An 18,031-nucleotide genomic window follows, 5' to 3' on the forward strand; every position below is an offset into this window, starting at 1 on the left:
TATTTATTGCTTTTGCAGATATATTCAGCCTTTTTACAATTCAGTATGCCACTTGCAACCAAAGGTGCCAATATACTGAGAGACAAATAGATTTGTGCCAGTTTGGGAATCTGAATGCTTACTATCCCATTTAAAGGAGATGAAGATGATGATTCTGTCAGGGATTCTTGATCATTCCTTAACGGGAATCATACATGACAAGTCTGATTGATCCAAAAGTAGTAACATGACAGGCTCGCCAATGCTGTATGGAAGCAGATTAAACCAGAAGCAAATAATCAATATGTGGATAATTTATTTATGACCCAACATGAATAGTCAGGATAAATTTAAAAAGGGTAGGGAGGGGAATGCGAGAGGTCAGCATTACTGCTCATTACCATGCACATTTAGGTCTCTTCCTCTTTGAGGAATTCAATTCTCTGTAAAGTGACAGTTCATCAGCCCAGACGATAACTTGCTCAGCAGAAAATATACAGCATTTTGAATCATAGGAAACACTTGTGAGTTGAATTTAGCCCAAAAAAATGAAAGAAAATATGACATCTGTTAAAACAAAATGCCTGATTATCCATTCTGTCTCATTTATTTCAAAATCTTGCCACATATAGCTGGGGTCCTTGTCCGGACGGGGGATCAAGCCTGGTCAGGGCGTTACCTCCCCCAGAACGCTGGATGGCAGCCCCCATGAGTTGCAGTGGCACCTCAGACTCCCACAGGGCTTCATGGGAGACGCAGTTATCTACAGCCCTATTGGGATCCAGTGATGCTGCCAGGGGCTGCTGCAGCTGTTCCTGAGCCCGTGTGGGCAGTTCTACCGTCACACCCAGAAGGGCAGCCGGAAGTGCTTCAGGTGCTTGTTGCCCCACTTCCCGGTGCCTTACATAAGGGGGCCAGTAGAGACTACTCGGTGAGGTGGGTGACAAAGCTTACTAAGGAGGAGTGAAGGAGAAAGAGTAAAAGAAACAAGAAAAATTCTGTAAAGGTGTGCTGTTTGTGCTTGGACTATGTTGTGGGCTCGTGGGTACAGGGAAAACGTTTTCCACGAGGGAAGAAAATAAAATAAAAAGCTTGTGCTTTTATAAGGGTGCCTCCTGTGTCTGTCTGTGTTGGGTTAAGCACTGGTATAACGCCATCTACTGTCACAATCTATATTAACTCCGACACTTCATGATGCAAGTACACAGGTTTAAATGGAAGAACGTTAACTGAAGAGCTTGGGGCTTAATTGTCTTTTGAACCTCCATATTAACTAATAGTTGTTTGGTTTAAAACTAAAATAGGCAGTAAAGGCTCTGAATCGTTAACAACGAAACCCCCAAAAATCTTTAATCTATATATATAATTCACTAAGGCAAGACAACCATGAAAAGCACGCCGGAAGGGGCGTGGATTCACTAAGCCGCCGACAAGTGAGACACCTATGGCGCACGAAGGAAGGAGCCACGCCCACCAACTCTATTGGATACGGCGACAACTCGCAGGGCCACGCCCACCAAGTCGGACGCGAGGACACAGAAAAAGTGGCGTCATTTATATTCGTCTGTCGAGGAGGCCACATGTGGTGCAGGGCAGGTTAATGTCATGCACCTCCGAGCTACGTTGACTGTTCATAGAGGCGAGTTTCTCGCGGAGTTGAATCGCCATATGCAGCAGGTGAGGGGTATCTCATGGGATCTTTAAAACAATCCTTTACAACTGAGGTTAAAACACAATGAAGTAAGCAGTCTTTAAAAAACGATTTTTCGGTTACAACGCATGACCGCTTGCACCATAGCAAACTGTTTTACACACTACATACAGATTCGCATCCGCGACAAACATGCGTCTTCTTAGATGCTCCTGCAGGAACACGGAAGACGTTTTCCTACCCACCAACACTCCTTTTTCACCGGCCGCCCCTCGCTCTCTAGGCATTCACACTGCCTGCCCATGTGCCCGGACGCAAAAACTCACCGACCACCCAGTTAGCCTCTTTCGTCTTTGCTAGGAGTCCACATGCACGCCTGAGCCACGTTGACTTTTCATTATTCTTTTGGTTTCACACCATGAAAACCATGCGAAAGGAACAACGAAGCCCCGCCCAGAAACTCTACCCCTCCTCCCACGTGCTCAGGAACGCACCTCAGACCACTGCCCGCCAAATCAAACAGCTCATCAAACACATACTCACTCGCTTTGGTCTGTGCTCGGTCCAAACCAGCTGTGAGCCACGTTGACTATTCTTTTGCCCTCCATGGCTGCCGCTTCAAATGTATTTCATGGAAACAACAATTCTTTCAATGTTATGGAAATTCCTGCTTCAGGTAATTGTTTGTTTCTGTCAGTCGGGTTTTTTTTGAAGAAATGTCATTGACGAAACTGTTGCTCTCAAACTTCGTGACATGGCTCTTAGCTTTGTTTGCCAACATTGGGATAACTTCGGTGATGTGGTGTCCGTTGTTCTTAGTCACAGAGGCATTATTATACAGTCTGCTCAACAATACGCTGATTACATGAATACGTCCGGACTCTATGGTGCAGTGTGTCAAACGGTTTGCGAGTGGTATCCCATGGGATCCTTAAAACAATCCTTTACAACTGAGGTTAAAACACAATGAAGTGAGCAGTTTTTAAAAACTGAGTTTTCGGTTACAACGCTCCACCACGTGCTCCATGGCAAACTGTTTTACACGCTACATACAGCAATTCGCATCCGCGACAAACATGCGTCTTCTTAGATGCTCCTGCACTTTGTTCACACCCCTCCCACCTCGCTACTACCGTGGTCAGGTGTCTTGGTGGATTATATATAGAAAGGCAGCCGAAACCGCACAGAGCAATGAAAAGTCTACAGTTCCATCTTTTCATTCACTTTCTGTTGTATCCTCAAACCCTCCCTTTTTAGACAACGGTGTCTTTCCAGAAGTGTTTAGCATTCAATAAATAATTATGCATGACATTGACCGTGTGTCTACCCGGCGTGGGTAAGCTGTTGAGCCCCATTCGGGCTGCAAACCGTGGAATTCCCACTAAGTGCAACTCATACGCTCCCCAGGGCCGATCCTGGCGACGGGCAAAAACGCGTGCCCGCACGTGGGCCAAACTCAAAGGCGGCCGTTGAGGAGATGCAGCAGCCGGCGACGCTGCGACCGGCGGCTGTCCGCCTTTGAATTTTAAAGTCTGAGCGCCGACGACTATAGCAGCGGCGGCGTTTGTAGTGAGCAAAGTTTGACAAAGTGGCGTGTATTGTAGTCGATGCGTTGATGCCTATTAGGGACTCCACATACATAGCGATTTGCTCGCGAGCGGCGCAAAAGCCTTTGATGGTCGCCGCTCATCGCACGCTCTGTCTGAACGGTTCCATTGCTTACCATGTGTTTACGCACGCTCTCTAAATGTGTGTAGTCCCTTAGTCAACGTTCAACTTGCATGTTTCAGAGTTGCGCGCGGCGATAGATTTCATGTGAGACGCTACGTTCCTCAACGGGATTGCAAGTCAAGAGAAGCGGCAAAAGACAGCGGAGCTGCGGCGATCTCTGAATTGACTGTCACTGTGTGCAGAGCTGCCTGTCGCTTAGAACGATTAAATAAACCGGCTTTCTAATCTAGGCTGGTTTGATTTGAAATTAATCGTTTGAAATTAAATTTTATTTATACATCCCGACTCTAACCCTAACACCGTCATAATCCTGTTTGAAGTAGTACATGTAATAGTAATATCCGTCATATCATAATAGAAAATAGGTACGTAGGGCGGCGAAACCACATTCGCACAAAGGCGGCCGTCTACCCCGGATCGGTCCTGACGCTCCCACTGGTTGCGTCGCGACAAACGTCGCGTCTTCTTAGATGCTCCTGCACTTTCTACGCACCCCCCTCCCACCTCGCTACTACCGTAGTCAGGTGTCTTGGTGGATTATATATAGAAAAGCGGCCAAAACCGCACAGAGCAATGAAAAGTCCACGTCAGTCACATGTGCATCTGGACTGTGTAAAGACGACGACACAAGTGACAAGTTGGAGGTGGGCACGTGACCGGGCAGTACATACTGAACGAGAAATCAGCAGACTAGCATGACGGACGGAGCTGAATGGACGTCCTTCTCTCCTCCCGTTCCACTCTCCGTGCCGTGAACCCCCATCCCTCCGTCTGGCAGCAGAAGGCGCGAGGACGATCCGCCGGTTTTCAGTCACGGACGATTGTGTGTTGGTTCGTTCCGTGCATTGTTACAATGTTGCTTTTCTTGCTGATTTATTACATTACCGGTGTTTCAAATGTTAATTTTCTCCCTGTGCTTAAAATTCAATAAAAAACCGGCCTGATTATGCGGCGTATGGTACGCCGTGGGTTGGCTAGTAGTAAATAAATGGGTTCTACTTAAAAATCTGGTTAAAGCAAAAGGCCCAGGACTGAAGTTGAGTACCCCTGGTCTAGAAGATATCTCAATGTAAGAAATGAATATGAGACATCTACTTGGTGATATCTCCAATGTCAGGTTAATATATTTTTAAAGTACACTGGAATACATAAAAATGACAAGTATCTTAATATATATACAATTTATTATAACTGTCATTTACAGTTTAATTAATAACTAGCTGCATGTGGTCTTCGGGACAAAAAACAACTTGAAGACTCCCTAGTAGTTTTACTATATTTGTGAACTTGGGGAGGCGTCAGCTAACTCTTAAGAATTACCCAGAGCAGTGGACGTGGACCCACCTGTGCTTGTTGCCCCACTGACTTTCGTAAGAAGACACTGTTGATACGTCATCTAAGCCGTATCTCTGGTATATGAGTCCTATTAATTTTTGTCTTGAGAAAATACCTCCAGATAGATAACATTCTTAGTGAAAGCTTCAACCCCTTACTTTCTGTTGCTGAGAAGCGGCATTTTTCTCTTCATCTGTGTCATTAGCACAGTGTTGTTTGCTGCACACAGGTCTTTCATAGCGAGATGCATGCAAGCGCAGAAAAAATTTAAAAGCACATGCATGCGCCATCTAGTGGCTGTGATTGAGTGTGAGCAGAGTGGACTGCTCCATATACACACACACAGGTCTTTTGTTAATATATGTCCGATATATTGTAAGATTTGTCTAAAGTGTTTCTTTGATATTTGGAATTCAGGCTTCACACATTATACACTTCATGTCTACATTTTGTCAATTATTACTAAAACATGAAAAACGTTTCTGTTTTAACAATGTGTTTACTGTGCATAGATCGTTGTAGACACAGAACACACATGAAATGCATGTGTTCCAAATAACGATATAGTATTTATAAAACGTGTCATGTTGCTTGACTTCTCACTCTGTACAACTCTAAGCAACTGACACGCAGGTAAACAGACTTGAGCTAAAAAACTGTGCGTTGGCGGGGGATCTGATAGCAGACTGCTTGCTGTTTACTGCTTATCAACACATTTAAAGGACAAAAGACGCTGACGGAGAGGTGAGAAGCGTTTTAAGGTGGGACGGATCTATGAGTTTTTTCATAGGCTCTGGTAATTCTAGTGTTAAAAAGTATATTAAATATATTGCAACATAGAAAAATGGAAATAATTTTAAAGTACATTTCGGCATAATATGTTTACGCTTGACAAATTTAACAATATGTTTAAAAATATATTCATATGAGTAGTACTATATATATATATTTTTATTTATACTACATGTACTTAATTGAAGTAAGGGTGCTCGAAGTGTTTTAGTCAGAGGACCACTTTGATAACGTCAAATTCAACAGTGGACCACTTGAGTCTGACAGTCACCTTTGTAATTCTGCATTACTTTTCCTAAAATTTATTTTATGACAGTCAATCTTGTAAAAAACATTGAAACACAAATCCAGTAAGGTTGGATTGAATCTTAAAGTCCCAGATTTCAGCTGGTGATCCATAATCCCCTGATCCATATACTGCAAGTCCTTAGCTATGAAGCTCAGTTAACCTTATCAGCACTCAGACACATGTCACTGGTACAATGGAGTTAAAGGACGGCATTGACCAGACTTGGGCTCTCTAGGCTGACATCAAAGAGACATTACAAGAGAGGCCTTTATGGGGACTGAGATCATCTGGAATGGAGACCCACTGAAGTTGAAGTGAGTAAAGCAAGCAAACAAGAGCGGAGCAAGTAAGGTTGAAATTGAAGCAACCGTTGTTACCATTCATAAGAAAAGTTAAACAGTGTGCTTTGTGGTGGTAGCTTTAGACCCCTTTCTCATTTCTCTCAATATATTGATTTAGTAACGCCAATGTCAGCTAGCAGCCTTGATTGTTGGAAATCCTGTAAATAACAGACTAACCCTACCTGAGCGATTTCAAAGTCACTATGCCCTGCCAGCTTGCAGACCGTTGAACTCACACTTTGAGTGCCACTGATCTCAAAAGCACAAACTCCACTAAGACAGCACCAATGCTGAGGAAACTACAGAGCCATTGCACCAAAGAAGAGACATTGTAAATATCAGTTTAAAAAATTGGGTACAAAACTTTAAACTATATATTTGTTAAACCAATTTTCGTTAACAAGTTCTTCTTGCTGTTTGTGAAATGTAAAAACTTTGATCTTATTTTAAAATTATTATCTGTGGTGCAATAAGTAGTAGATATACAAACAATTTATTCAAAAAATATACTTTGTATGTGCAAGATGATTAACAGGAATATCTCAACCTGTTCGCCATCATGTTCAGCACATGCACCATATGTGGCACATAAATTGTCCATAAAAAGTGTATATACAGTAAGTGTATACATAGCAGTACCATTAGTCTTTACATAATTTTGACTCACTTTTTTTAAAGAATTTCAGCAAAAATCTTTTTTTTTCTTTGACTTTGAAACAACACTGCCAACTTACGCACAATATGTTGGATTGTGTGTAATTCTATCAAAGTGTCAACCTTCTCTTCCACCTAACTGATATACAGTGTCTTCTATGGGGCTAATACAATTAAAATATTTCAAAATAATGATTATCTTTAATCATCCTTACCCTTTGTTGTCTCCCCAGTCAGTCCTTATACAGAGATGTTTATGTACTGGATCTGGTGAGTAGCCTTCATGACAGCTGCATTCACCTGAAAAAAAGGACAACGACAGGCATATTCATTTATCTGTACAGAAAATAAATTGAAGATGTCTTTATCTTCTGCCCTGTTCATCCATCATGGGAGATCTCTGCCCAGTAATCATTTCACAGACAGACCGCACACTTTCAACTGCATTATTTCTTAGACGCACTACTGAATGTCCATTTTAATAATAAAGCTATTGATTATGATATGTACTGTATATTGTTAACAAACAATGTAAAGATAAAATAAAGATTTGGATCAGGTATCAAACGTAATTTAAATGGCATAAAAAATGTACAGTAACTCCAACTTTTTACTACTTTGTCTTGTTTCTTTACTTAACACTGAGTAAATAGATGTCTTATGATACAATGAATTAAATCTAAATATTTTATTGTAGGAAATACGAGTCGTGTAATAAGAGGAAATTACATTTGTATTAGCTATAAATTTCTGTTGATCCAAGGAAAGAGAGAGCTGCTTTTATCTGCCAAGAACACAGCTGACAAAAGCCTCCCACCACTCTACTGGACAGTCACCAGTTTTGTGTGGTCACATATGATTGGACCTTCTTTTACTTTAGCCATCCAATTCTGCTTTGGCTTGTCTTGCTTTATCTTCCACCCATACTTCCATATCCATCACATTTGTTTGTCCACATATTCATGTATCTCCTTATCACATGTCCATACCACTTTATCCTAATTTCTTGTACTTTCTTTGATATAGTATTTCTCCTACTTTTGTTATATCCCTGATTTTTACATTTCTTATTCTGTCCTTTTTTGTAACATCACACATCCATCTGAACATTCTCATTATGCCACATCCAACTTCTTCTCCTCTACTTCCTTTACTGATGATGTCTCAGCTCCATACATCATTGCAGGTCTTATCAGTGTCTTAAAAACCTAACCTTTAACCTTCACCTTAATTTTTCGATCGCACCATACTCCTGATACCTTCTTCCAGTTGTTCCATCCACACAGGTTGTTTCCGCATCTAGTTCTTCATCTTTGGCTATCACTGATCCTAGATATTTAAATGTATCCACTCTTTTCAGTAGCTCTCCCTGCTAGCAGACTTCTGAATTCTGATCTTCGTTAATCCCCAAATATTTTGTCTTCTTCCTATTTATTATCAACTAACAGAATACCCGTGCTTCGCAGCGGAGAAGTAGTGTGTTAAAGTAAAGTTATGAAAAAGAAAAGGAAATATTTTAAAAATAATGTAAGATGATTGTTAATGTAATTGTTTTGTCACTGATATGAGTGTTGTTGTCATATCTATCTATCTATCTATCTATATATATATATACATATATATATATATATATATATATATAACAAAATACCCGTGTTTGGCAGCGGAGAAGTAAAAAGAAAAGGAAACATTTTAATAATAACGTAACATGCTTGACAATGTAATTGTTTTGTCATTATCATGAGTGCTGCTGGCATATATATACACACAGACACACATATATAAACATATATATATACATATAAATATATATACACACACACACATATATATACATATATACACATATACATATCTACATATATACTGTATATACACATATATATATACAAATCTACATATATATCTACATATATATATTAGGGGTGGGACTCGATTAAAAAAATGAATCCAATTAATTAGAGGCTGTGTAATAATTAATCTTGATTAATCGTATGTAATCGCACGTAAATTTGCCAAATCGCAAATGTTTTTTTAATTTAAAAGGGTTTTAGTGGGCGACAGAATCAAATAATAGACATGGACATGAATATTGTAAACTCAAGCTCTTTTAATTTCTGAAAAAAAAAAGCTTTTAAACTGCATGTGAATTCAAAACAGAAACAAAAATATCATCCCTGGTTAAAATTGGGCAGAGTTAAAAATAAAGTGGTAGTTTAAGTACTTTAAGTACATTTTCAGAATAGTATTGTCTTTAAATAATAATAACCAATATTTCAACATAAACTGCAGTTTTTCTTCTTAAAAAAATAAGTCAGAAACATAAAAGGTAATTTGACCAACTTAATCTTTAAACTCTGAGTAACCTTAGCCAAAATTATTTTGTACATTAGGCTAAAACAGTGTGATCATTGAACATTTTGTAATTAGGTGTAATTAGAATTACTAACGGTCATGGAAGTCCAATGATCCCCAGTAAGAGCCACAAAGTCCGCTTTCTGTAATGCATCTAATTTTGCTTGCTTTTCAGTGTGCACAAAACCATGCTTTTATCAAGGCTTCGCTCGGGTAGTTTTTTGAAATGAAATTCTGCGTTAACGCATATTTTTTCATACGTCCCAAACCAAGGAGATGCGAGGTTAAAATGAATCGGGAAACACGCGTACATACTCAGTACATCCCCTCTCGGGAATCGAACCTCGGATGTCGGCGCTAAAGGCGAAGCCTCTACAATTGTGCCACGGCGTGTGGCTTGTCTATTTGAGAGTATGTAGATCGGGGTATATATATATATATTCAGCGAGAAGTAGTGTGTTAAAGAAGTTATGAAAAAGAAAAGGGAACATTTTAAAAATAACGTAACATGATTGTCAATATACAGTAATTGTTTTGGGAGTGTTATGAGTGTTGCTGCCATCAAGGATTTGATTATCATTATTTGTTTCAATCAGGTTCGTATTTGAAGGATGTGTTGTGTTCAAGTTACATTCCGTGTTTGTCAATCGTTGTAAAGATAACAGGTTTTATTCATCGATTCGTTTCTTACTGCATCAATAAACAGCTCATCTTCCTCTTTATCTGAGATGTGACACACTGCATGCACGGGTTTTTTTTTACACTGTCTGCCTTTAGCGGGACATTGACTTTTTCCACCGTGTGCTTTGTTTCCGCAGTAGCTGCACTTATGAATATGCTTGTATGTGTCAGACGCTTCATATTTTTTTGCTGCCTTCTCAATTGTGTAATTCGGTTTTTGTTCAGCACTCTTTGGAACTGTTGCTTTTTGTCTGTGCACTGCGTCAGTTCACGTGAGCCGCTCAGTGTTCTTGCATCGACGGTTCCCAGCTGTGCTGGTGCCATCTCGTGTGATGTCCACGGCTGTATTTAATGTCAGCTAAGACCCGGCACTTAAAAGTTTCTCTCGCAGTTTCGCTGAGTTTGTGCCAAACACCACCCTGACCATCTCATCTTCCTCTGCATAAGCACAGTCCTTCACCCGTGAATATTTAGGGGCAGTGTTTCTATTGGATTGCCGCTGACGGATGGCCTTATATGGGCAGGCACTAAATTACAAACGCCAGCGGCAGCCTGTCTATGAACTTAATTTAATATAAACTTATGGTTCACGCCGTGCTTTGTTTCCGCAGTAGCTGTACTTATGAATATGCTTGTATTTATGAATACGCTTGTATGCATCTTCAATAATAAGCTTCATAATAATAAGCTTCATAATCTTTTTCTGCCTTCTCAATTGTGAAATGGCGTTTTTTGTTCAGCGCTGTTTGGAGGTCTTCCTTGTTCTCTACATACTTACGTAGGAGGCGTGATGATGTCACACGAAACTCCGCCCCCACGGCCATCCAGCTCAACTCCATTACATTATATGGAGAAAAATAGCTTCCAGTTATGACCATTACGCGTAGAATTTTGAAATGAAACCTTCCCAACTTTTGTAAGTAAGCTGTAAGGAATGAGCCTGCCAAATTTCAGCCTTCTACCTACACGGGAAGTTGGAGAATTAGTGATGAGTCAGTCAGTATGTGAGTCAGTCAGTGAGTCAGTCAGTCAGTGAGAGCTTTGCCTTTTATTAGTATAGATTCTGAATCTCCTAAAGCTCTTCTTCATTATTCCAACCTCCTCTCCACGTCATCCTATCTGGTGCCACACACTGCAATGTCATCAGCAAAAAGCCTAAACAAGGGAGACTGGTCTTTCTCCCCTGACTCAAAACATCCATACCTAGATCAAAGACGATTACTGGTGCAGACCTACTCTAACCTACTCTACTGATCTTATCTCTTATCTTGCTTTTAACCTGAGCCCTTAATCCTTCATATTTAACCTGGACAATCCTCATTTATCTGGTACACTTTTCTCTTTCATGTACCCCCAGACCACTTGATGTGGAATTCTATCACAGGCCTTTTCCAAGTCAATAAACACAAAAACATATCCAAAGCTGTCTAAAGTTACTGTATAACTGAGTAAAACACCTACATTATTCTTACTAAGATGAGTTTAATATCTGTCTAAACATACTGTATAACCAATGAAAACACCTACTTTATTCTTACTAAGATGAGAATGTCTTTTCATCCATTAAGTGTATCCATTTAATTGAATTTTAAGGTCATGGGGGTGAATCTCAGTACTTTGTACTGTTGATCCCAGGTATTTAAACTCATCCACCTTCGCCAGCTCTACTCCCTGCATCCTCACCATTCCACTGAAATTCCTTTCATTTACACACGTTTTTGGCTTGTTCCTACTGACCTTTATTCCTCTTCTGTCTAAGACATATCTCCACCTCTCCATGGTCTCCTCAACCTGCTCCCCACTGTCATTACAGATCACAATGTCATCAGCAAACATCATAGTCCAAGGGGACTCCTGTCTAATCTCGTCTGTCAACCTGTCCATCACCATTGTGAATAAGAGAGGGCTTCGAGCCAATCCTTAATGTAATCCCACCTCTATCTTGAATGCATCCATCACTCCAACAGCAGACCTCACCACTGTCATATTTCCCTCATGCATATTCTATACAACTCTTACATACTTCTTTGCCACTCCCGACTTCCTCATACAATACCACAACTCCTCTCGAAAGCACCCTTTCATTTGCTTTCTTCTTTCATTTGGGAGGACCAGGAACGCAACCCCGGTCTTTTTAATGCACGGCAGCAGCACTACTACTGCGCCACTGTGCCGCTCATTCAAAAGGACAATACTATGGAAATGTCTTTCCTGTCTATCATGCACACTGATTATTCCAGAAGCATCAGTTTAACAATGTTCTAGCAAGCAATGCATGTGTTTTGCATGTTTTGAGCAAATCATTGGATAAATGACATGTGGATTATACAGCACATGTAATGTGAGATTTTTCTTTTCTTTTTTCCTTGAGCTTCTTTCACATCATTTGCCATTGTACAGCATTGGTCATTACTGGGTTCTCACTCTTCTGCAGGAAATCACAAGATTCAAATTTTTCACATCAAATTACTAATATACAGCATAAAAATGATTATTTTTGGTTGGAGTATTTCTTTCAGGCTTACTATTTTTCCCATTTTATCAAGATTCCATTATTTCTGTTATGGGTGGTGTCACACATGTGCGCATGGGAGGCAGCTAAAGGGCTTGAGTAACGGCAGTTCCAAGACATACCAGGATGTGGCAGAGTGCACTGACTCTTTTTCTCCCTTGCCTGCAGACCATTCACGGGAGATTCTACCTGGTCCTCTTGACGTCACTTCCAGGACCAAGCCTATGGAGGGAGTCCTTGCCGGCTCCAGCCCCTGTGATGTCATGTCCGGGCTCAAACCTATGGCTGAAGACCTTCATGGGCCCGACCCCTTTGACTTCATTTCCTGTCTTCCCCTTTAAAAGCCTCCACCTTTTCCCTATTCCCTCAGTTCTGTTTTGGACTCGGTTTTGTGCACATCAGTGCTGTATATAATTTTACGACTTTGCAGCCAGGATACCAATTATACGGGTGGCTGCCCCAAAACATTCTGTCTCAGAGTCAAGTTTGTGACAGTGGTTATTTTGTGGTCTTTTGTTAAATGATTGTAATGTTGTTTCGAGAGCTAGTGAAAGGCAAGGGCAGATGGGATGCATGCCTATGGTGCTCCTTTGTAGGGGCATCAAAAGAGCTAAGCACTAATGTCAAATGAGGATATTTTTTTATTTACCAAAAAAGAACACTTTTATAATAGGCAACAAAATTTTGGTTACTATAATTCCTATTGTTGCTATATGTACGTATAAACACACCTTGCTGCCGATGTGTGTAGTGAGTCATGACAACTGAGGTAACTTTGACTTGCGTTACACTGAGTTTGCTGTGTAGACACACCGTTTAGTCTATTTTAGTTATGATGAAATGAACATTTTCCTGTGACCTGTGAGCATATTTGTGTGAGTACAAATTGATAAGGTAATTTATCTTTGGTTATTTATATTTATATATTTTTTATGAAACAGGAAACACTTTGAAAATCAATTTAAAAAAATTATTTGTAATGAGATGAATTTATATTGATAGCTTTTGTATCTTAGGGCCTCTTGATATACAATATTTTTGGTTTTGCTATCGGGGCAAGAATGTAGCTGTGATCTCTGCCAAAAAGGTATAAATTTGGCAAGGTATCACTGGCCAAGGAGAAAGTAGGTACACTCCAACGTGAAACGTATCTGATTGTGTTCAGCTCTGATAGGAGATCGTCCATGTGTAGGGAGAAAAGCAAGTGGCCGTTATATCTCTGCCAATCAGCAGGTAACCTCTAAACACACGTAGCTCTGATCTCTTTCTCAAAGACGTCAAATGTTACTCCTTAACAATCTCTACGGTAGATGATAATGTCTGCTGAACAAACGGGTATCGCTAGTACACTCCAACACGTGGCAAAAGGTAGAGCGACTTGAGCGGAGGCTGGTGCGTGAGTAAGGAGGGCTCTGCCCGACTCCCTACTTGTGAGGTCCTGCCTCCCCGTCCTCCACCTCTCGGCCCGCATTCTGTCTCTCTCAGATTCTGGAAAATTAATCGGTGCTGCAACCAAACTATGATATTTAGGGCGATGAGAGAAGTCACAAAATTAACTGGAATGTTCAAGCAAATTAAAACAAAAAAAAAGATCTAAATCTGTTAAGAAGTTCTCTCGTGAAAAGCGGACAGACAGACAGACATTTTACACAGAGAGAAAATGTTTAAAACATAACCTGGCTTGAATTGTGATTATTCAATAATCACATTCAGCACTTCTTTATACTATGAAAGGATGAATGTCTGTATGTCCATCTTTTTGCTTTGTCTCTGTTATATGCCACATATGGGATTCGTAAAAGCAGTGCTAATATTTGTGGTGTGCCATGGGTTGTAATAAATGAAATGCATTTTATTACTGCAAATGTTTGTGATGCGCCATCTTTTGTAGTGACAAGTGCAATGCATTTTATGACTACAAAATAAATGCCAATAGATGATGCACTGCAGTACAGCTAGTCCTTTATAATATTGTAATTACCCTTTGAAAAAGACAGAAGAATAGAATTAGCCTCTTCATCGCTGGCCACTGTGAATCCAAAAATAAGCATGACGTCTGTGATGATTTTCTAGTGTTTTATGTGTAGTCAAACTGGCAATTTATTTATAGGTTTCTGTTACCAGAATGGACACAGCAAACTCATTCCTGCTTGGCTGTGCGATTGAGTCCTGCAAAGTGCCCGCTACAGGCGCTTCTTGCCTTAAAGCCAGTGCTGCTTAAATAAGAATAACGTAGGTATTTTTACTTCAGTAAGATATGCATTTGGTTACTTGTTACTTTAAAAAGTAATCAAACTATATAACACACCTGACTTTTCTGTGTTACTTTACTGCTCTTGAGATCACGTTGCTGAGTATAGCACTGGACGTTCAGCTCATCAATACTAATTTAACAATTTCCAAAATACAGAGACAGATTATTTCATCTAGGAGAAGGAATACAGCGATCACCTGAACAATTACCTCAAGAAATGCATTTTGTGGACATTTCTACCTGTGGCTCCTGAAAGTGTGTGCTAAGCAAATACATGTGCAGGATGACAGTGTGCAGTGGACAAGCACAGAAGACAAAATCCTTAATTGTAACACGGTTAAGGGTTTATATGGTCATACAATCAGATTATTCATGGAGAAACCTACCTCTGTTAATCATGTTTCTCAGTGGCCAATGACTCGATTTCTCTAACTGGAATAAGGGATTACATGACGTTTTAGAAATTAGGTTTCTGTGAATAATTGGATTCTTGAAGCACATGTAAACACGTCCACGTAACTTTTCACATTTGCCGTATAATGCCATTATTTTTTACATTTGTTCCTCTTTCCACATGAAATAATTTTGCATTTTTTTCTGTGGTTCAGTCAAGGGGCTTCATGTATAAACGATGCGTATGCACAAAAATGTTGCATACTCCCGTTTCCACACTCAAATCACGATGTATAAATCCTAAACTTGGCGTAAAGCCACGCACATTTTCACGCCAGCTTAGTCCCTGGTGTATACGCAAGTTCTCCGCTTGGTTTTGCAAACTGGCGGCACCCATTGTCAAAGCAGTGTTACTGTTACTGTGTGATTTCCCTTTCTTTTTTAGATCCACATCACTTGCAGTATTTATATCACTGTATCTGAGTGAGGAATCACAGCTCTACAGCAGCTGATCGGAAAGAGAGTTATTGGTATACAGCATCAAGCACACACTGCCTCATGGCTATTGAGCTGCTCTCATATGACAAGCGCTTCAGAGCCTTTCCTTTACTGACCCCGTGGTTTTGAAACAGTTTCATCCAAAGAACTATAAATGCACTCAATCAGTCCATCAAGTGCTCCCTGTTTATACTTATAAGTACAATTACTTCACTGTAAACTTTCGACACAGTTATAATATTGGACAACCTGAGCCACTTTATAAAGCTTGTATTTACATATGATGACAATATCATTTTTAAGATGAAATGCAGCAAAATATGTTTATTATATTATACAGATAAAACTAATTTCATTTAAATAATCTTTATTGTTAACAATTAAACATGTGAGGACACGGTGTCGCCAGCGCTAGCAAGGAGCTTGTGCTCACGGATTGCTCCTGCCTCATGCTGTATTCTTGCTGGGGCTGGCGCAATACTGGAAGGACAGATGGACAGAATAATTAAACACATACTACAAAGATATTTCAATGTTCCTTAAAAGTTTTGAAGAATCAGCGTTCTCAGCTAACAGATGGCTTAACGTCTATTACAGAGCTGATTGTGTGGCGATTTGGTATTTGGAGAAAGATAAGGAAGGACAGGAATTCGGGGTTAGTATGTTTGAAAGAGACAACACTGCTGCAATAAATTATTTCATTGAAGGTCGTGCATGGCACAGCAAGCATCTTGCATGAGGCAGTCTGTGGACAAGGCGCCAGGTTGTCACTATCACTGCGCCACCGTGCTGCCATGTTTAATACATGGTTTAATTCCTGTCAACATGAAAATGATATCAAGTATACTTCTCAGTATTTAAATTATTCATAGAGCTGTAATATAATGAATGTAATGAATTCTGTGTCCTGTCAGAGGAAGACAAAAGCCTGTTTAAGAAGCACGTAGTGACTCACACCAATAGAGCACATAGAAGAACACATAAAAAACAAAGCATTTAACGTGCTACTTTAGTTACGATGATATTTGAGAAACTAGCAAATTAAACGATTTTAAGATGAAATTTATGATTTTCTATTTTAATGACAAAATAAACTACGTGATTAAAGTTGACATTTCGTGCTTTTTTCCCACTGAGTCCCTATTTTTTTTTCTTTTCTCTGTACCCTAATAAGCTTTCATATGACACTCAGACGGTGGGCTATGACTTGCCTTTTCATGGCAACTTTGATATCTGACAACTTCTTTTTCATTTCGGGCACTGTGCGACTTTGTCAACTTGAGCTTTCGAGTTTCTCCGACACTCTATTTCACTCGATCAACTTCCTTTTGTTGTTTATACCACTGTTTAAACCAACAAATAGTACATTTTTCCTTGCCTCCACTTGGTATTCGCTGAAATTCTTCTATTTTCCCCCATGCTTTTGCCATTGCCTTTTCACAGAACGCGGAGCTTAAGGGCTATTTGTATTGATTTGCATATTCAAAGAGGCGTAATTCTGGGAGGAGTTGGGGTGTGTCAGCACATGCGTTACTTTTCACGTTGACTGGGATTTATGGAGCGGAAGAATGAGGAAGTTGGTGAACACACAGATTTATGCATCTGAATTTTTTTGTGCATACGCACATTTCCGCTTTTGTCCTTATTTTATGTTTCAGTGTGAATTCTACGCACAGTGTTATGCATGAGGTCCAAGGTCTGTTAGGCCTCCTCTGTTAGTTTTAAAAAAATCAAAGTGCTTGTTGTCAGACCTCTTTGATAGCTGAAACATGCTGCTAATCGCCAATTAGCCTAAAGACTCTTGTAAATAGCATTTAGTTACATTAACATTAAACTTGCTTTATATAGTGTTATTTTGTCCACCTATTCTAGTTATACTATACGAAGTTTGGTATGGGCTGGAAGTGGGAACATTGAATATTCACTGATGAGCACTTTGGACTTAACAGTGGAAAACAAATGTTTACTACATTCTTTCTTCATATACAATATATTAGTTAAAGAAATTATTAGCTCCTAAATTCACATTAACGTCGACTGTTCTAATCTCTGAATTTTAATTAAACTTATTTAACTACTATTAACACTACAACTTTGACAATGTAGAATATGTAAGATTAATATCAGTGAATTTGCATACTCCTTAATTCTTAACTGACAACAATTGCTGAACGGGAACCAAGGTTATGTGACTTTTGCCATTTATAGAGCTTAAGGGGCAATAAGAGACTAGACACACAGCAGTAAAGGAGATTACAAATTAAGTATATTTAGTTAATACAAACTGTACCCTGCATCAATTCATCAGTGTCGCATGGTCTCTAAAGTTTTATAAAAAGCACATAATAGAAAATGTCAAAATTCCACCTGCTTCATTGCTTACACTTTATTAAAATCCTAGGCAAGGTTTCTTATGGAAGCAGCATTTAAGTGAATTCAGAACAGAAATAAAAAGAAATCAATACAGAATCCTGGCTTTACTGAACACATTGTAGGATGTGATAAATATAATTAAAAAAACTGGGACACAACAGGACTACTACACATATAAAATGCTACACTTTTA

At 39.6% G+C, this 18,031-nt stretch overlaps 1 protein-coding gene across 2 annotated transcripts in view; it reads right to left on the reverse strand.

Moving 5' to 3' along the window:
* LOC120535132 (astrotactin-2-like) overlaps window positions 1-18,031 on the reverse strand; it is a 2,291,264-nt gene that overhangs the window by 1,023,776 nt on the left and 1,249,457 nt on the right. For both annotated transcript variants that reach the window (XM_039762741.1, XM_039762742.1), the window contains one exon: window positions 6,988-7,072. In XM_039762741.1, coding sequence (XP_039618675.1) covers window positions 6,988-7,072 — 85 coding nt within the window. The remainder of the gene's footprint in view (window positions 1-6,987; window positions 7,073-18,031) is intronic.

This window comes from Polypterus senegalus, chromosome 9 (assembly GCF_016835505.1).
Source record: "Polypterus senegalus isolate Bchr_013 chromosome 9, ASM1683550v1, whole genome shotgun sequence".
Classification (NCBI taxonomy): domain Eukaryota; kingdom Metazoa; phylum Chordata; class Cladistia; order Polypteriformes; family Polypteridae; genus Polypterus; species Polypterus senegalus.